This window comes from Macaca nemestrina, chromosome 4 (genome assembly GCF_043159975.1).
Source record: "Macaca nemestrina isolate mMacNem1 chromosome 4, mMacNem.hap1, whole genome shotgun sequence".
NCBI lineage: Eukaryota > Metazoa > Chordata > Mammalia > Primates > Cercopithecidae > Macaca > Macaca nemestrina.
This window is the reverse complement of record NC_092128.1, coordinates 29,121,609-29,142,253: the sequence shown is the minus strand read 5'-3', so window position 1 is coordinate 29,142,253 and position 20,645 is coordinate 29,121,609. Positions and strand designations below refer to the sequence as shown.

Here is a 20,645-nt window from a genome sequence, read left to right as displayed (position 1 = left end):
GCCCCCGGGGTTCAAGCGATTCTCCTGACTCTGCCTCCAGAGTAGCTGGGATTACAGGTGCACGCCACCATACCCGGCTAATTTTTGTATTTTTAGTAGAGATGGGGTTTTGCCATGTTGGCCAGACTGGTCTTGAACTCCTGACCTCAGATGATCTGCCCCCCTTGGCCTTCCAAAGTGCTGGGATTACAAGTGTAAGCCACCGTTCCCAACCTATGATTTCAAAATACATATCGATAAAAAAAAAAAAATGTGGAGTCTTGTCTATTTTAAATAAGTGTAAATACTTTTGGGGGGAGTATAAATTAAAAACGGTAGTGGAGAGACTTGAGGTCTCCTTTCTAGTCTCCTAAGAGAGACCTGGAGACCAACAATAAACGAACCACTTACCATGGCCTAAGGTAAGAGAACACACCTAGAAAAGCCACCTAGACAGCCTCTACCTGGCTTCGTCCACTGATAAAAGATTGGTGTAGGAGAGATTTTACCTTTTAAAAGCTAAGATTGAAAAATGACCAATTTAAAATCTGACATGCATGAAAGAAAAGACTGCCCTTTAGATTAAAACGAGTTACACAATTCATGATTGTGTCCTGGTTTGGGCAACTCAGATGTAAACAATGTATTTGGAACAATCAGGAATTTTGAATATAGACTAGGTAGTATTAGATGATATTCAGGGATTATTATTATTATTATTTCGAGGCAGAGTTTCGCTCTTTGCCCAGGCTGGAGTGCAATGACACGATCTCGGCTCACCGCAACCTCTGCCTCCCAGGTTCAAGCGATTCTCCTGCCTTAGCCTACCGAGTAGCTGGGATTATAGGCATGCGCCAACACACCCAGCTAATTTTGTATTTTTAGTAGAGATTGGGGTTTCTCCATTTTGGTCAGGCTGGTCTTGAACTCCTGACCCCAGGTGATCTGCCCCCTTTATTTTTTTTGAGACAGAGTCTCCCTCTGTTGGCCAGGCTGGAGTGCAATGGTGTGATAGCTCACTGTAACCTCCACCTCCCGGGTTCAAGCGATTCTCCTGCCTCAGCCTTCTAAGTAGCTGGGATTAGAGGTGTGCACCACCACATCTGGCTAATTTTTGTATTTTTAGTAGAGACAGGGTTTCACCACGTTGGCCAGGCTGATCTTGAACTCCTGACCTCAGGTGATCTGCCCACCTTGGCCTCCCAAAGTGCTGGGATTACAGGCGTGAGCCACCACGCCCGGTTGGATTATTAATTTTTGTTGGGTGTAATATGTAGGAGAAAAGATATATATATATATATATAAAATGAGACGGAGTCTCGCTCCGTCACCCAGGCTGGAGTACACTGAATGATCTCGGCTCGCTGTAGCTTCTACCTCCTGGGTTCAAATGATTCTCCTGCCTCAGCCTCTCCAGTAGCTGGGACTCCAGGCACCTGTCACCACGCCCAGCTAATTTTTGTATTTTTAGTAAAGATGGGGTTTCACCATGTTAGCTAGGCTGGTCTTCAATTGCTGACCTCAAGTGATCCACCCGCCTTGGCCTCCCAAAGTGCTAGATTACAGACGTGAGCTACCACACCTGGCCTAGGTTCTATTTTTTAGAGATTAAACTGTGAGTAAAATATTATGTCTGTTATTTTCTTTAAAATACTTCAGTACAAAAGTATAAAATAAAACAATCTCAGTGACTAAAAACATGGCATATCAGAAAATAATCACTTTCTAGCCTTTGCTAGGTCATGGTTACTCTATCAGTGGGCAGTTCAGGGTCAACCTTCTCTACCACAAAAACTGATGATCCCCCAAAAGCAGTGATTCTTGGGGAAGCCCAACTGCGGGAGTCATGCATTCAGTGGCACATGGAGAGGGGTCTCTTCTGAAGTGTCTTCCTCCCCATTACACTGTTTTATTCTGTTACCATCAAAGCAAGGAGAAAATTATCAGTTTACCATTCACTATAACATACCAGGAAATTTCCTGGTGGCATAATGAAAATCATCTTGCTTTTTTGGTTTAGGGAAGATTATACCTCCTTGACTGGAATCACAAATTTTAGGCTTCGCAGCCAATCTGAAAATCAAAAGGCGAATGTTCCACTGACGTTGTCTCCGGCCCACAAGGCAAGGGGGAAAACAGTTCTCCAACAAGGAGAATCTTAGCAAATATTTTATTAATACACGCTGTCATACTCCTGGGACAGAAGAGTCCTCAGAACACCACCCCACACTGAAGATGCTGAAATGGGTGGTCAGGTCCTTAGTCCTCCTTCTGGTCTGTTAACCCCGCACTCCTTCCACAGAATCAGGCTTGCTGCCCTTACCCTGTCCACATCCCTGAAAGGAAACGGGTCTCCCTCAGCCAGATGCAGACCGTTGACACTCCCTGCCTTTGCTATGGCAGGGGCTCCTTAGGATTAACCCGGAACAGGAAAAACTTAGCGTCAGCTGACCAAAAGGAAGTCAGCCTTAATGTTTCCAAAAGTCACTCGCGTTCCAACTCTCTCCAGGAAGGGGCTAGAATATCTTCAGGATGAGCATAGAGATTCCCACTGCCGAAATATTCGGAATACTTTCCTTGATTTCTCAGAGAGACTCTGTAGGCAGAAAAGCTTATTATTAGTGATTAGGTTCTTTGATAGAGACAAAGGATAAATCATTTGTCCCCCAATGATCTGGATATGTCTAGGACTGAGTAAAAATTCACTTTGTAGTATGCTATATATAATGTATACCTAAAGTCAGACTAAAGATCGAGGGGCTGATGTTCTACTGTCAGACTCCTGTTAACACACTCTGAGCCTCTAAGACACGGCACGTATCCTCCCGTCAGGCATCTGTGTCTGTCCTCATCTTTGTACTTGTGGATGACACTTCTGACTTGCCGTTACTGCATGACATGTTTTGCACTGGTTTTTCATTCATGATGCTGAATTGGCCCTAGTTCATTATTTCTTGTGAATAAGCATTTATACTTATGTGATGCCTAGCTGAGGTTAACAGTATAAACCAAGGCCAAGTAATAAAAACAGAGTTGAATGACCCCTGTGAGTTTAAGCTCTGGCCTTGGTCTTCACAGCTTTATGTTTTAGTCAGCAGTGCTAGTAATAGGAAGAATCTCACTGCCATCTGATTATGCCAATGAAGTACTCTGAGATTCTGAGAAATGGTGGTAAAGGGAGACAAAGTAATTCCTTAGGAGACAAAAGCTCTTGGTGAATCAGAACACTTGGTTCTGTCTGCCTTTGAGCGTCACAATAAAGAGCAAATGTTCCACGCAGAAAGGGCTTCAGTGAGAGTGCAAAGAATGTCCAGCAAGATGATCCACAGTTACCTCCAGTTTCTCATATGACATGTTCAATGTCGCCCAGGCTGGAGTGCTGTGGTGCGATCTCGGCTCACCGCAACCTCCGACTCCCTGGTCCAAGCGATTCTCCTGCCTCAGCCTCCTGAGTAGCTGGGATTACAGGCATGTGCCACCATGCCCTGCTAATTTTTGTATTTTTAGTAGAGATGGAATTTCACCATGTTGGCCAGGATGGTCTCGATCTCCTGACCTCGTGATCTGCCTTCCTCGGCCTCCCAAAGTGCTGGGATTACAGGCATGAGCCACCACGCCCGGCCCACTTTCACTTTCAGTTTTTAAAAAATCTATCCTCTTTGAGGATGTTTCAATAAGTTCCAGGAGGAAAAAGTTTGAACTCTTACTAATGACTGAGGGAAATTTAGTTAATAGAATGACAAAGTTGAAAGAAACATGAGTTGAAAAAATAGTATACACATTTTTCTTTTTTTTGAAAGGGAGTCTCACTCTGTTGCCCAGGCTGGAGTGTAGTAGCGCGATCTTGGCTCACTGCAGCCTCCACCTCCCGATTCTCCTGCCTCAGCCTCTGTAGTAGCTGGGACTACAGGTGCATGCCAACAGGCCTGCCTAATTTTTGTATTTTCAGTAGAGACGGGGTTTTGCCATGTTCGCCAGGCTGGTCTCGAACTCCTGACCTCAGGTGACCCCCTGCCTCAGAGTCCCAAAGTGCTGGGATCACAGGCATGAGCCACTGCACCTGGCCTTGGTATATACTTTTTTTTCAAACATCAGGATCCTTTACCACACCGTCTCATTAAGCTTTCTAGCATCCAGTCGCAGCAGCTGTCAGAAGGTTAAAAGACACTACCCAAAAAAAAGAAAAAAAAAGATCTTAAAAGTCCTGGAATCCAGGGCCAATTATGAAGCCAACTTTTCCCACTACAAAACAAAAACAAAACCCCATGGGCTTTCTTTTTCATATGGCAGTGAGAGAGAGGAGTCTTATTGAAAACTGCCAATGTACTAGTTTCTGAAGATCTAGGTAGAGAAATGCAGATTTTTTTTTTTTTCTGTGAAAACTTGGAAAACCTTCACCTGCATATTTACTGAGGGTACTAATATACATTTATTTTTATTATTATTATTTTTGAGACAGAGTCTCTCTCTGAAGCCCAGGCTGGAGTGCAATGGCACGATCTCGGCTCACTGCAACCTCCGCCTCCTGGGTTCAAGTGATTCTCCAGCCTCAGCCTCCCAAGTAGCTGGGATTATAGGTGCCTGCCACCACACCCGGCTCATTTTTTTTTTTTATATTTTTAGTAGAGACAGGGTTTCACCATGTTGGCCAGGCTGGTCTCAAACTCTTGACCTCAGGTGATCCATTCACCTTGGCCTCCCAAAGTGCTAGGACTACAGGTGTGAGCCACCATGCCGCCATGCATTGTTGGACTTTTAGCATTACAATAGTTCCCTCCAGTGGAATCCTGTAACCCTAGAAAACCATGAATCTAGGAGTGCTGCTCGTAAATATCTGCTGACAAGTATTTTACTTTGTCCTTGAAAGTTATACAGGTCAGAAATTGTTACAAGCTACAAGGAAAATCTGGGAGTGAGCCAGCCAAGGAGAGAACCCAGTTTTCATGATTCTGTATTGCCCAGCCTATCACTTCCAATCTTTAAACAGAGCAAACACTTGACTTTTCTTCTCAGTTGTCACCCACATTTGTAACCCATAGCAGTCATGGCTGCAATGGCTAGCAGAGTCACAGTCTGGGCTGTAGAACAGAGTAATGTGCCCGGCGTGTGGAATGAAACCATCATTTTGGTGTCAGAGCCCAGTGCTCCAAACAGCTAAGTTAACTGGCCAGGCTCCAAGTGCAAGTGATAGCAACTGAAAGAAAAAGCAGCTGTCTGCAACATGAGGCCGGAGCAGCTGCCTATTCATCTATTTCTGTTTCTGTACTCCTTTTCTACTTGGAGTCATTTTATTTAGGAGAACAAAATAATTTATCAGAACTTGATGGAATGCCATATGCTAAACTGCAGAAAGACGAACCGGTTCTATGCCTATTCCCTAGGACTAAAGCAGAATGAGTCTAACTTGACGTGTAAGCTGGGCATGGTGGCTCATGCCTGTAATCCCAGCACTTTGGGAGGCCGAGGCCGGTGGACAACCTGAGGTCAGGAGTTTGAGACCAGCCTGGCCAACATGGCGAAACCCCATCTATTAAAAAATACAAAATTAGCCAGGCATGGTGGCAGGCACCTGTAATCCCAGCTACTTGGGAAGCTAAGGCAGGAGAATTGCTTGAACCCAGGAGACGGAGGTTGTAGTGAGCTGAGATCGCACCATTGGACTCCAGCCTGGGCAAGAACGAAACTCCATCTCAGAAAACAAACAAACAAACAAACAAACCCAAATAACTTGATGTATGGGAGCTGAAGGCAGGCAGGGTGCTAATTACAGGACCAGCCTCTGCTCCTCCTCCTATACACAGCAAGTGCTGCCCACACACAGGCAATGGCTTATCTCACCATGGAGTCCGTTTCAGCTGGCTGGCTAGACTGTTTGTGGGCCAAGAGGATGGTCAGCACTGCTTTCCAGCCTGGCTCTGCTGGGGCGCTGGCATCTGGTTCAGTTCCACCATTCTCCCTGCTTTCTTTGCCGAGTGTGATATTCACCCAAGGGCACCAGTCTCTATGCTGAGAGGTGGGATCAAAGAAGCTTCGGGAAGATGTGTCCTGAGGAAGGAGAAAAAGAAATAGCATTCATGGGTAGATGCTAGGTAAGTTCAGGGAGACACTGCTACTAGTCATTAAGTCCAGAATCTCACAACTACCTATACTTCGAGTGTTTATGCTCTCCTTTAAACTTTGCCTATACATTTTCCTCGCATTTTCTTTATTTTTTTTCACTCCTTTTGTGTTAAACAAGCTACACTTTATCACAAGGGATAAGGGATACCCAACCCCCAGGCCATGGATAGGTACCAGGTCGCACAGCAGGAGGTGAGCAGCAGGCAGGCAAGCAAAGCTTCATCTGAATTTACAGCCGCTCCCCATTGTTTGCATTACCACCTGGGCTCTGCCTCCTGTCAGATCAGCAGTGGCATTAGATTCTCACAGGAACAGGAACCCTACTGTGAAGTGCACATGTGGGGGATCTAGACTTCGGGCTCCTTATGAGAGTCTGACACCTGATGTCTGTCACTGTTTCCCATCACCCCCAGATGAGATCATCTAGTTGCAGGAAAACAAGCTCAGGGTTCCCAGTGATTCTATATTATGGTGAGTTGTATAATTATTTCATTATACATTACAATATAATAATAATAGAAATAAAGTACACAATACATGTAATGTGCTTACATCATCCCGAAACCATCCTCCCAACCCTGGTCCGTGGAAAAATGGTCTTCCACGAAAACGGTCCCTGGTGCCAAAAAGGTTGGGGACCACTGCCATATCAGGTTTGTCCCTGTATCACACTGCTGTTCCATTTGCCTGAAATATCTATTATTTCTCCAGAATCCACCCCAAAGGAGCAAAAAGGAGCAAAAAACATGACTGACATTTTTCCCCTTTGGTCACCCAACTTTAAACTTATTCACAGGGTCTACTTTTTGCACTGGACCATGGAAGGGCTCATGCCTGCTTCTCCGTGCTGCCCAGGGAGAGCCCAACATGCTGTTTCTGCTCAGCCACTGCTACATGCGCGGTGGACTCACCGAACTGCTGGAGGAGCAGAGGCGAGCTCGTTTGGCTTTCCGCAGAGGGCTAGATGGTACCTCCAGGCCAGGGGTGTCTCCTGTTCCCATGCTTCGGGTCACTGGGCGAGTTCTGGTGGTGGGGCTAGCAGCCTCTGGCTCAGGACGGTCAACAGGACTGGAAGAGTCCCAGCTCCGAGTTCGAGAGACAATGGGACCAGGGCTCTTTTCAGCCTGAAGGAAAGGGGAGATAATGGAAGTACACAAATGATATTAATGATACTTCTTTCTTTAATCTTCTTCTTTTTGAGACAGAATCTCGCTTTGTTTCCAAGGCTGGAGTGCAGTGAGGTGATCTTGGCTCACTACAACCTCTGCCTCCCAAGTTCAAGTGATTCTCCTGCCTCAGCCTCCCAAGTAGCTGGGATTACAGGCGCCCACCACCACCCCTGGCTAATTTTTGCATTTTTGGTAGAGATGGGGTTTCACCATGTTGGCTAGGCTGGTCTCGAACTCCTGACCTCAAGTGATCCACCTGCCTCAGTCTCCCAAAGTGCTGGGATTACAGGCGTGAGCCACCGGGTCTGGCTGAATTTAGCTTCTCCATTAGTGAACAGAAACACTACGTGATATTGTGACCAATGTAGTGGGAAGTGAAGCCTATCCACCTAAATTAATTTCCAACTTTCTACCAATAATACGTTGTTTTTTTTTTTTTTTTTTTGAGACGGAGACTTGCTCTGTCACCTGGGCTGGAGTGCGGTGGCCGGATCTCAGCTCACCGCAAGCTCCGTCTCCCGGGTTCACGCCATTCTCCTGCCTCAGCCTCCGGAGTAGCTGGGACTACAGGCGCCCGCCTAGTTTTCTGTATTTTTTTAGTAGAGATGGGGTTTCATTGTGTTAGCCAGGATGGTCTCGATCTCCTGACCTTGTGATCCGCCCGTCTCGGCCTCCCAAAGTGCTGGGATTACAGGCTTGAGCCACCGCGCCCGGCCTACCAATAACACTTTTGCCAAGAATGTTGTTTAAAAGTCCACCCCAAACAAGCTAAGTGCATACCTGCTCTGAGCCTGGGGAGAAAGTGGCATCCTGGCTCCGCGTCATCATCCTCCGAGGAGATTCAGGCACCAGAGGTAAGCGCTCTGGTCGCCCTTCAAGGCCTGGGATCGGGGAGCTGGTCAGGCCAAAGGATGCATCCAGGTCAGTCATGGATGATTCAATCTGCTGGAAGCCCCAGAGCCCCACCTTCCTCATACACTGCGAACATGTTATCAGGGAAAGCTGCATGGGTTCCAAAGAGGAACTAGATAGGAATGAAAAAAAAAGAGAATTTTCTCAAAGTGTAACATTTCCAAATGACTAAGTGTAATGTCTCGCAAGTATGCTTTATCTCATCCAATTTCTGGAACAGTCCAGTGGACAGGGAACCATGGCCTGTCAGAGCCTCTGTGCTCCAATCTCAGGACCCCAGCTTCATACTTCATCATCTCTCATGTATTTCCCATAGAAAGACCTAGGGTTCTTATTGTGCTCTTTATGGTAAGACTGTTTTGCAGGCATGTTTTAAAAGTTTCTCGGCCAGGTGTGGTGGCTCATGCCTGCAATCCCAGCACTTTGGGAGGCCACGATGGGTGGATCACCTGAGGTCCTGAGGTCGGGAGTTTGAGACCAGCCTGACCACCAACAACAACGAAAAGGTTTCTCCTGTCCTTCTTTTTTTTTTTTTTTTGAGATAGAGTTTACTCGTTGCCCAGGCTGGAGTGCAATGGTACGATCTCGGCTCACTGCAACCTCTGCCTCCCAGGTTCAAGTGATTCTCCTGCCCCAGCCTCCTGAGTAGCTGGGATTACAGGCACCTGCCACCATGCCCGGCTAATTTTTGTATTTTTAGTAGAGATGCGGTTTCACCATGTTGGCCAGGTGAGCCACTGCACCCGCCTCTCTTGTCCCTCTTAAAGTCTTTTCCCTTTAGACGAAAAACATTCCTTAATCTACCAAAGAGAGCATATTTAAAATAAATCAAGATTTATTTATTGTCAGAACCAATCTGACTTTAAATATGCTCTCTTTGGTAGATTAAGGATAGTGGGAGTCTATGCCAAATTGAGCAGCTGGAATGGAAATAGCAACACGGGGGCCTAGAAGACTCCAGCTGGTGTTTCCTATGGTAGTTTTCATCAATTAAGTGGATTTTTCTTCCTTTCTAAAAATAGAAAAGAACTTCCTTTCTATTTTTCCTTCTTAAAAATAGAAAAGAGCTTATTTTCTTTCTATTTTTAGAAAGGAGGTTCACTGTTTATAGAACACAAATTCCCAGTCGAGAAGCAACCGTACAATAAACAAAGTTCAGTTGTGAACACCAAGAATTCCTGAATTCCAGTTCTGGTTTTGTTACTAATTCTTATTATCCATTCTCCACGCTGCCATCCCCCACCCAGTTTCTCTTTGTCTCTTTTTCTCACGGGAAACACCATGTGATTCCTAAATGCGATAAGTGACTGACATATACAAGTGTAATGCTGTTGTCATGGCTCATGTCTCCGGGCAAAATTCGCTGACTCACCTACATGCCCAGCCACACACAGAGAGAATACAGGCAGTGACGTGGACTTGGATGTCTGAGCCTAATTTGATTGTAGTTTTTCTCTCATCAGTTCGGTGATCAAGTTCATCTTCAAGCAGGTGCAGGAGAAGACTGAGCTTGTCTTCTGTCAAGCACTACAAGGGAGCCAAGTAAAAAACTTCATTTCAACTACCATAAAAAGAAAAATCACACATTATAACATACCTAGATAGTACAAGCGGAAAATCAGGAAGGAAATTACAAACATGAAGACAGTTCTCTTCACAGAGAACAAATACTTCCAGGACAGGGATATAGTATCACACAGAAGCTTTCTGAATTGCCCTGAATCTGCTGACTGAGAAAGACGGAATCTCCCTGGAACTGCCAAAACTCTTGTTAGTACTAAATTGTTTTCAATTTATCAGCTGCAGATTTTCCCTGAAACCTGCAAACTTCAAACCCAAATAGTGAAAACAAATTGCTGCTTATGTCTTAGCCTGATGCTAAATTTACTTAAACATTAAAGAAAAAAAAATTTTAGAGATAGGGTCTCACTATGTTGGCCATGCTGGTCTTGAACTCCTGAGCTCAAGCAATCTTCCCACCTCAGCCTACTGAGTAGCTGGGACTACAGGCGTGCATCACCATGCCCCAGGCTCTAAATTTACTTTTTGATGGAACGACAAAGCTTGTTAGACTTTATTTTTGTTCTAAGAAAAATAAGGAACTATGACCAGGTGAAAAAAAATTGCCTTGGCTTGGGACAGGGTTATATTCATAATAAGCATCAGAGGTTAACAGTTTCAGTCGCTGGCCATACCACCCTGAATGTGCCCAATCTCGTCTGATCTCAGCAGCTAAGCAGGGTCAGTCCTGGTTAGTACTTGGAGGGGAGTTTGGGAAGTTAACAGTTTGATGCTAAAACCCGTACCACTCTCTTAATTTGAAGAGGCTACTATTTCCTACAGTAAAGCTTGTCTTCATGGAGTACCCATAGGGTGATTAAATGGAACAGTAAATATTCAGTTTCAAAGTACAGATTGACTAGAGCGTTTACTTTATTTCATTTTTGAGACGGAGTTTCGCTCTTGTTACCCAGGCTGGAGTGCAATAGTGTGATCTCGGCTCACTGCAACCTCTGTCTCCCAGGTTCAAGCAATTCTCCTGTCTTAGCCTCCTGAGTAGCTGGGACTACAGGCACAAACCACCATGCCCAGCTAATTTTTTGTATTTTTAGTAGAGACTGGGTTTCACCATGTTGGCCAGGCTGGGCTCGAACTCCTGACCTCAGATGATCCGCCTGCCTCAGCCTCCCAAAGTGCTGGGATTACAGGCATGAGCCACCGTGCCCAGGCTGACTACAGCATTTAAACGTTTCTACTCACAAGGAGAAAGGAGTTTGTACTTTCTTTGAAAAATGATATGCAATAAACCATATGCAGTCACATTTCAGTATTTTCTGTTAAATAGTTTAAGTAGGCTGGGTGAGCTGGCTCATGCCTGTAATCCCAGCACTTTGGGAGGCTGAGGTGGGTGGATCATCTGAGGTGAGGAGTTCAAGAACAGCCTGACCAACATGGTGAAACCCCATCTCTACTAAAAATACAAAAATTAGCCGGGTGTGGTGGCAGACACCTGTAATCCCAGCTACTCAGGAGGCTGACAGGAGAATCGCTTGGACCTGGGAGGCGGAGGGTGCAGTGAGCAAAGATTACACCATTGCACTCCAGCCTGGATGACAGAAAGAGACTCGGTCTCAAAATAATAATAATAATTTAAGTAATAAATCAAGATAAAATAGAATTTATGGGCAGCATATATTCAGAGCAAACTTGAATCTATGCTTCCAGGTTATAGCCCTAAAACTTGGTCCAAATAAACTCTCTGCTTATATATGTATATGTTAAATTGAATCCATGCCATTTAAAAAACCATACCTAAACATTCAAATGGAACTCTCAACAGTCACCTTCCTGGTGGAGACTGAAACAGTGAGCTGAGAGATAGACAAGCAGTTCTCTTCACAGCAATTGCATCTTCTTGTCATTAAAAGAAATGCTTCAGGTATAAATACTGGCAACAACTGGAAGCCATTGCAGCCTAGTCAGGAAAAACTCACCATAGTTTTCAAGTCCTCCGGCCTTAGGGAAGGAAGCTGGAGGTCCAAGTGACAAAGGCTTTGAAAACGATCTAGGAATTCACTAACAAGAATAGCAGGCTCATCCAGGGGCAACATCCCAAATCGGTCTGTGGAAAAAGTAAACTGGAAGATTGTATTGGTATAAACTGTAAAAAATAAAAAACACAGCTGGGCACGGTGGCTCATGCCTGTAATCCCAGCACTTTGGGAGGCTGAGGCAGGTGGATCACCTGAGGTCAGGAGTTCAAGACCACCCTGGCCAAGATGGTGAAACCCCCTCTCTACTAAAAATACAAAAAATTAGCCAGGCATGGCAGTGCACGCCTGTAATCCCAGCTACTTGGGAGGCTGAGATAGGAGAATCACTTGAACCCAGGAGGCGGAGGTTGCAATGAGGCTGAGATCGTGCCACTGCACTCCAGCCTGGGCAACAGAGCAAGACTCTTGTCTCAAAAAAATAATAATAATAAAATAAAATAAAATAAAATAAATAAACATGTATTAAATGACTGAGGAAATGTAGTAAAATTGATGAGCTATTTGATGGTGTCAGGAAATTACTGATTTTCATTTTGATGGGGCTGTAATGATACTACTGAGACTACGTTTAAAAAGTAGAATCCGTATCTTTTATATCTTGAAATATTTACAGATAAAATGGCATAATATGTGGGACTGAACTTCAAAACAACGCAGAGGGGCAGGGTGTTAGGTGTTAGGAATACAGAAGAAACAAGATCGGCCATGAGTTGATCATTGCTGAAGTTGAGTGATGGGGTTTTATTATTTATACTATTCCGTGTGCTTCTGTGTATGTTTGAAATTGTTACCTTAAGAAGGAGAAAACAAAACAGAGTTAGTAAAGATGGAGACTTAAATAGGCGAAAGGGCTTAAAGAACCATCATTTTATAACAGCTACCAAGTTATAATTTACTGTGAGCTAAGAATGAAAAAAGTGGCATGTTCCTAAAGTCTACACAAGAGATACAAAAAGGCTCACATTATAAGGTGAAGCATTAACTGGGTACCAGAGTAAATAAAGTATACAATTAAGAATTCTACTGGTAATACCTAAGTTGGAAAAGAATCTGTCTGAAATCTAAGCAGTGTGGAAACTGATTATATACTATAGTGTAATTATCTCTGGCATTACCCAATTCATCTACTGCATATTTGGTATACTGGTACAAAGGCAAATGATGAGTGCGGAAAGGCCTTGCTAAGCTACTTCTTAAAAAGGTCAGTCTAGTAGGCCTAGAATGATAAGTAGAAACTACACTGAATCAGCTTTTTTTGCCGCCCCCAAGACAGAGTTTTTGCTGTCGCCCAGGCTGGAGTGCAATGGTGCGATCTTGGCTCACTGCAACTTCTGCCTCCCAGGTTCAAGCAATTCTCCTGCCTCAGTCTCCCGAGTAGCATGGGTTACAGGCGCCTGCCACCATGTGTGGCTAATTTTTATATTTTTAATAGAGATGGGGTTTCACCATGTTGGCCAGGCTGATCTTGAACTCTTGGCCTCAGGTGATCCACCCGCCTCGGCCTCCCAAAGTACTGAGATTACAGGCATAATTCACCACACCCAGCCCTGAATCAGCTTTAATAAAGAATTAAAACACATACTGGAAGAGATTTCATAGGAAAAGTGAAGAAAGAACATGTCATCCTAACCTGATCATCTAAAAAGTAGGAAGCCACTCAACTCACTGGTCTTTTCTCAGCCTCAAATTAACATTTAGTTGCTCAACAGCACTATAAGGCAAACCCATAGGCTACAAAGATGAGACACACATTCAACATCCTTAAGTTACTCATAATCTAATATGGAAGCCAGACATGCAATGTGATTACAGTGTGATAAGTGTTATCACAACAGTAAAGAGAGACCATTATAAGAGTGTACAATAGGGATACAGCAGATACTGTTAGCTGTTCACCCAGCTATCTCCTGCTCCTGCCTTGCTAGCAGAAGCAAGGTTTTGTTTGGTGTCTTGTCTTTCCCATAGGGTAAATTCCTGACTTGTCTCTACCAATCCCAACAGCAGCGTTTTCCTTAACAGTGACCCATTTAGGAAGGGGTATTTGATCCAGTCGTGGTCAATAGACAGGAAAGGTAGTGGGCTGGAGGGATTCTGTGACTATGTGAAGGCTAGATGGTGTTTGCACATGACTCTTCAAACTGCTGCCTTGAGAGGAACTAGTTTTAGAACAAGATGACATGCTTCTTGCAAGGACTGGGTCCTTAGTGCTATGTCTGAGCCAATAAATTTACCAACCCTGCAGGAATCCTAAAAAATTATTTTATTTTTTGAGACAGTCTTGCTCCATTGCCCAGGTTGTAGTGCAGGGGCATGATCTTGGCTCACTGCAACCTCCACCTCCTGGGTTCAAATGATTCTTGTGCCTCACCCTCCCGAGTAGCTGGGACTACAGGCATGTGCCACCATGCCCGGCTAATTTTTTGTGTGCGTATTTTTAGTAGAGATGGCGTTTTGCTGTGTTAGCCAGGCTAGTCTCGAACTCCTGGCTTCATGTGATCTGCCTGCCTCTGTCTCCCAGAGTGCTGGGATTACAGATGTGAGCCACCACACCCGGCAATTCTTCCTTTTTTAAAAATAAGAATTCTTAATTTTTGTCTTAGCGAGGAGCAAACATAAAGCTATCTCGGCTTTTATTTTTTATTTTATTTATTTTTTTGAGACGGAGTTTCACTCTTGTGGCTCAGGCTGGAGTGTAATGGCGCGATCTCGGCTCACTGCAACCTCCGCCTCCCGGGTTCAAGCAACTCTTCTGCCTCAGCCTCCCAAGGAGCTGGGACTACAGGTGCCTGCCACCACGCCCAGTTAATTTTTTGTATTTTTATTAGAGATGGGGCTTCACCACATTGGCCAAGATGGTCTCCATCTCTTGACTTCATGATCCGCCCACCTCAGCCTCCCAATGTGCTGGGATTACAGGTGTGAGCCACTGCACCCGGCCCATTTTGTGATGTTTTAACTGTCGTTTCCATCTTCCCTTCCCCAGCTCAGGTCTGTGGTAGCCTTGAAAACGCACATCCTGGCCGGGCGCAGTGACTCACGCCTGTAATTCCAGCATTTTCGGAGGACAAGGCGGATGGATCACCTGAGGTTGGGAGTTCGAGACCAGTAAGACCAACATGGAGAAACCCTGTCTCTACTAAAAATACAAAATTAACCGAGCATGGTGGCACATGCCTGTAATCCCAGCTACTGGGGAGGCTGAGGCAGAATCGTTTGAACCTGAGAGGCAGAGGTTTGGTGAGCCGAGACTGCGCCATTGCACTCCAGCCTGGGCAACAAGAGCGAAACTCCATCTCAAAAAAAAAAGAGAGAAAAAGAAAACCAACATCCCCACAATCATGGTGAAAACCAGTAGCTTAGCAGTCACCGGAGAGCACAGAAAAGAGGTGGAGCTCCTCCAAAGCCCCCTTCCAGAGAACCATCATTATTTGATCTGTGTGGCAGTTGCCTGGAACATCATACTGTCCCAGTGAGAACACCCTTTTCCCCAGACAGGTTTTCAAAAATGATCATTGGCAACTGTTTAACATCACAGTTGCTTTGAGGCAGCAGTATGAGTTGGAGCAAATAATAAGCTGACCAAAAACCTTAAAAGCTGGGAAATGAAATGTCCATAGGCAGGCTTGAAAGGCTCTGACATATTCCTTGGAATCTAGAAGCGCATGTGCAAGTACAGAGCTATACACATGCCCAGGAAAGACCTGAAAAAGGCCCTAGGCTCTCACCTCTGGCTGATGCTGAGGTCCTGCTTGTGTGAAGGCTAACACAGAGTTGCAGACTGACTGCTTGACTACTGAAGGTGTGCTCCCCCCACCACACACAGCTCCTCGGCAAGGCTGGGGGACTTATTTGTTCTAGGCATTTAAAGAAATCTCTGTCCAATCGTCCTGTGAAAGTTGATTTTGAGGCCGGGCACAGTGGTTCATGCCTGTAATCCCAACGCTTTGGGAGGCCGAGGTGGGCAGATCACAAGGTCAGCAGTTCAAGACCAGGCTGGCCAACATGGTGAAACCCTGTCTCTACTCAAAATACAAAAATTTACCAGGCATGGTGGCAGGCGCCTGTAATCCTGGCTACTCAGGAGGCTGAGGCAGGAGAAGTGCTTGAACCTGGGAGGCGGAGGTTGCAGTGAGCCGAGACCACGCCATTGCACTCCAGCCTGGGCAACAGAGCAAAATTCTGTCTAAAAAAAAAGAAAGTTGATTTTGATAATTTTGCAAGTGTTCTTTTTGCTCTCATAGAGGATTTTCAGATGCCCTCCTCCACCATCCCCACTGGAGATATCCTACGTGGATTGAGACAAACACATATTTGAGGCCAGGCATAATTGTTCATGACTGTAATCCTAACATTTTGGGAGGCTGAGGTAGAAGGATCACTTGAGGCCAGGAGTTGGAGATCAGCCTGGGCAATATAGTGAGACTCCATCTCTACCAAAAAAAAAATTAGCTGGATGTGGTGGCATATGCCTGTAGTCACAGTTATTCAGGAGGCTGAGGCAGGAGGATTGCTTAAGCCCAGGAATTAAGGCTGCAGTGAGCTATGATCATGCCACTGCACTGTAGCCTGGCAGAGAGAGAGAGGAGAGAGAAACGTGTACTTGATAGAAGAAACAGAAGGAAGGAAGGAAGGAAGGGAGGGAGGGAGGGAGGGAGGGAGGCAGGGAGGGAGGGGAAGGGGGAAGGGGAAAAGGGGGTAAGGGAGAAAGGGAGGGAAGGGAGGGAGGGAATGGAAGGAAGGGAAGGAAAAGAAAGAAGGGAAGGAAGGGAAAGAAGGGAAGGAAGGGAAGGAAGGGAAGGAAGGGAAGGAGGAAGGAGGGAGGGAGGGAGAGAGGGAGGGATGGACTACCTGATAGAAGAAATAATACTTACAAATATGTCAGTGCTCTCCTGCTTACTAAAATCAATTTTAAAAATTAATTATTATTAGCCAGGTGGCACTTGTAAGCCCCGCTACTCCGGAGACTTAGGCAGAAGTATCACTTGAGCCCAAGAGTTCAAGGTCAGTCTGGGCAACAGAGTGAGACCCCATCTTTTTCCTTTGCTGCAATGCAGTGGTGCAATCATGGCTTACCACAGCCTTAACCTCCCAGGCTTACGCGATCTTGCCACCTCACCCTCCTGAGTAGCTGGGACCACAGGTATGCGTAACCATCCCCAGCTAATTTTTTGTATTTTTTGTAGAGATGGGGTCTTTTTTTATATTGTGTCACTGCCCTCCAGCCTGCATGACAGAGCATATTATTATATTGGGGTCTCTCTTTTTACTATATTGTCCAGGCTGGTCTTGAACTCCTGGACTCAAGCAATCTGCCCACTTCAGCCTCCGAAAGTGCTGGGACTACAGGCATGAGCCACCACGCCTGGCTGCATTTTAAATTGTAATGATTATTTTCTTATTTGAGTTTCAGATATCCATAAGTGGGGTAGTGGATCTCCTTTAGGCTGGCTATTCTAGTCTTTTAGCATTGTCTGTAGCATTCGTTTTTTTTTTTCCGAGACGGAGTCTTGCTCTGTCACCCAGGCTGGAGTGCAGTGGCACAATCTCAGCTCACTGCAACCTCTGCCTCCCGGGTTCAAGCAATTCTCCTGCCTAGCCTCCTGAGTAGGTTGGACTACAGGTGCCCACCACCACACCAGGCTAGTTTTTTGTATTTGTAGTAGAGATGGGGTTTCACTGTGTTAGCCAGGATGGTCTCAAACTCCTGACCTTGTGATCTGCCTGCCTCGGCCTCCCAAAGTGTTGGGATTACAGGCATGAGCCACCACGCCTGGCCTGTCTGTAGCATTCTTTTTTTTTTTTTTTTTTTTTTTTTTGAGACGGAGTCTCACTCTGTCGCCCAGGCTGGAGTGCAGTGGCCGGATCTCAGCTCACTGCAAGCTCCGCCTCCCGGGTTTACGCCATTCTCCTGCCTCAGCCTCCCGAGTAGCTGGGACTACAGGAGCCCGCCACCTCGCCCGGCTAGTTTTTTGTATTTTTTAGTAGAGACGGGGTTTCACCGGGTTAGCCAGGATGGTCTCGATCTCCTGACCTCGTGATCCGCCCGTCTCGGCCTCCCAAAGTGCTGGGATTACAGGCTTGAGCCACCGCACCCGGCCCTGTAGCATTCTTGAAAGCATTCTTGCTTTCTAGCAACAACAGGATATTCTGATCCAAGTTGATTTATTGTCCTTGCCCCAAGACATGGAATCAGCAACTCTCCAAAGAGCCTGATCCTTTTAATCATACTAGACTAAAATGAGGGACCAAAATCTGGTTGCTAACAATGCAAAGAAGTGTGGGCAGAAGTGCTGCTGTTACTGCATTTGGGCCCCTTCTAATAACAAAACTGTAAAAGATATTTTTTTAAACAGCCTTACTGAGGTCTAATTGACATAAATTGTACATATTTATGTATATAGTTTGGTAAGTTTTGATGTGCACATCCATGCAGCCATCACTGCTAGATTTCTAACATCTTGAGTTTATATTTATTTTCCCAATTTAATGCTGCATATTATTATTCTATCCTGTTTTTCTTTCATTTCCCTTTTTTTTTTTTTAAGAGACAGGGTCTTGCTCTGTCATGTAGGCTGGAGGGCAGTGACACGATTATAGCTCACTGTAACTTCGAATTCCTGGGTTAAAGGGATCCTCCTGCCTCAATCTCACGAGTAGCTTAGGATGACAGGGGTATGCCACCACACCTGGCTAATTTTAAAGATTGTTTTCTTTGTAGAGACAGGGTGCCCAGCCTGGTCCCAAACTCCAGGCCGCAAGTGATCCTCCCACGTCAGCCCTGCAAAACACTGGGATTACAGGCGTGAGACTCCATGCCTGGCTGGGGTTATTACTTTAAGTCCTTTTATGTCTTCTAAGTTTAGTTCTTTGCCTTGAGACTTACCCCTTACAGTTTGTACTCTACCCTAGTTCATGCTATCTATAACATCTCTTCCTTCTTCAAAAAATCTCATAGCTTCTCATCACGTACATTTAATAAAATCATGGTTTGGCCACTGTCTACACTTTAGTCTTCTCTATTCTCCCCACAGGGACACTGTGAGCCAGCCCTGTGAAACTATTCAGCATTCTCCAAATGTACCATCCTTTGGCCTTTTGCTTTTACCCACTGTTGTTGGTCTTTCAAATTCAGCCTAGAAGCCAGGTGCGGTGGCTCATGCTTGTAATCCCAGCACTTTGCCAGCACTTTGGGAGGTTGAGGAGGGTGGATATTTTGAGGTCAGGAGTTCAAGACCAGCCTGGCTAACATGGTGAAACCCTGTCTCCACTAAAAATGCAAAACTTAGCCAGGCGGTAGAGGCGTGCACCTGTAATCCCAGGTACTCGGGGGTGCTGAGGCAGGAGAATGGCTTGAGCCGGGGAGGCAGAGGTTGTGGTAAGCTGAGATCGAGCCACTGCACTCAAGTCTGGGCAACAGAGTGAGACCCTATCTCAAAAAAAAGCAAAAAACAAAAAACAAAAAACAGCCGAGTGAAGTGGCTTCCTTCTTCAAAAAATCTCGTAGTTTCTCACCTGAACCTGGGAGGCAGAGGTTGCAGTGAGCCCTGTGAAACTATTCAGCATTCCCCAAATGTACCAGCACTTTTTTTTTTTTTAATGGAGTCTCACTGTGTCGTCTAGGCTGGAGTGCAGTGTTCAAGCGATTCTCCTACCTCAGCATCCCCTAGTACTAGGATTACAGGCATGAGCCACTGCGCCCAGCCAATCCCAGCACTTTGGGAGGCCAAGGCAGGTGGATCACCTGAGATCAGGAGTTTGAGACCAGCCTAGCCAACATGACAAAACCTGCCCATACTAAAAATACAAAAATAAGCTGGGGATGGTGGTGTATGCCTGTAATCCCAGCTACTGGGGGGCTGAGGCAAGGGGATCACCTGAACCTGGGAGGTAGAGGTTGCAGTGAGCTGAGATCGTGCCACTGTACTCCAGCCTGGGCTAAGCTGAATTTGCTTTTTTTTTTTTTTTTTTTTGAGACGGAGTCTCACTCTATTGTCCAGGCTGGAATGCAGGAAGCTTTAGCAGGGATGGGGAAAGAAGAGGAAAAAAGAAAAGGAGGGAGGAGGAAAAGAGGAGGGATGGAGAAGGAAGACAGGAAATAGAATAAGTAACTAAATGGCTTAAACAGTATGAAAATGTAGGCTGCGGGCTCCATGCTTCCACCTCTAGCGGTCTAGGTGGTGGTGTGCGAGGCAGTGATGACAGCCAGCAACAGTGATCCGCAGGCTGGTGGTTTAGGGGAGGACGCCTCACAGCTCATCCTTCCCAGAGTTTGAGACAGCTGAGACACTTCTAAATTCAGAAGTTCATATGCTTCTGGAGCATCAAAAGCAATATAACAAGAGTAAAGAGGATGAACAGAAACTCTCAAAGGTCTCCATGCAAATGTTTAACTACACACAGCCCATTTCAAAAACAGAGAGACCACTGCCAGTGTTCATAGCTTACTGTTCCAGGAAAAGCTTCATACGTTTAGGTTGGCCTTGCTTGGCCAACTTTTGCCTAGAGATTGCTGAGGAGTCCAAGGCCCTATTCCCAAGCCTAGAAGGGTGGTTTGAAGATGAGGAGCTACAGCAGATTCTTGATGATATTTAGAAAGCGCACCTTTCAGTATTAATCTCCAAACAACACTTGGCTCTTTGGGAGAACCCCGGCCCCAGCACAGCACCACTTTCCCAGAGTTTGGGGCTGACTTGCACAGAAATCCCATTGCAGAAGACAGTTAGGATTCTTTTAGAGAGAACGGTCCAGCTTGGTGTTGGATTAGGTTGCTGTTTCAAATAACTGTTAGGCCAAAATGACATGTAATCTTGGAGCAGCCTTGCAGTGGCAACCTGTGGCTTCCTCAGGGTATCTCCAGGAAGGATAAGGTGGCGGGGTGTGTTTAAGTCACGTTGTTGACTGCCTCATGGGT

General features: G+C 45.6%; 1 protein-coding gene and 1 pseudogene across 3 annotated transcripts in view; one reads left to right on the top strand and one right to left on the bottom strand.

Moving 5' to 3' along the window:
- Positions 1-2,133: 2,133 nt before the first annotated feature.
- The window catches only part of LOC105471400 (zinc finger C3HC-type containing 1), a 35,915-nt gene continuing 17,403 nt past the window's right edge, over positions 2,134-20,645 (bottom strand). For 2 of the 3 annotated variants that reach the window (XM_011723874.2, XM_011723878.3), the window contains 6 exons: positions 11,675-11,802; positions 9,553-9,707; positions 8,049-8,292; positions 7,011-7,223; positions 5,818-6,024; positions 2,134-2,575 (listed from right to left, as the gene is read on the bottom strand). In XM_011723874.2, coding sequence (XP_011722176.1) covers positions 2,507-2,575; positions 5,818-6,024; positions 7,011-7,223; positions 8,049-8,292; positions 9,553-9,707; positions 11,675-11,802 — 1,016 coding nt within the window. In that variant the 3' untranslated portion in view covers positions 2,134-2,506. The remainder of the gene's footprint in view (positions 2,576-5,817; positions 6,025-7,010; positions 7,224-8,048; positions 8,293-9,552; positions 9,708-11,674; positions 11,803-20,645) is intronic. The other variant, XM_011723875.3, reaches the window with a different exon arrangement.
- Positions 19,930-20,348, top strand: LOC112424849 (DNA-directed RNA polymerase II subunit RPB4 pseudogene; annotated as a pseudogene).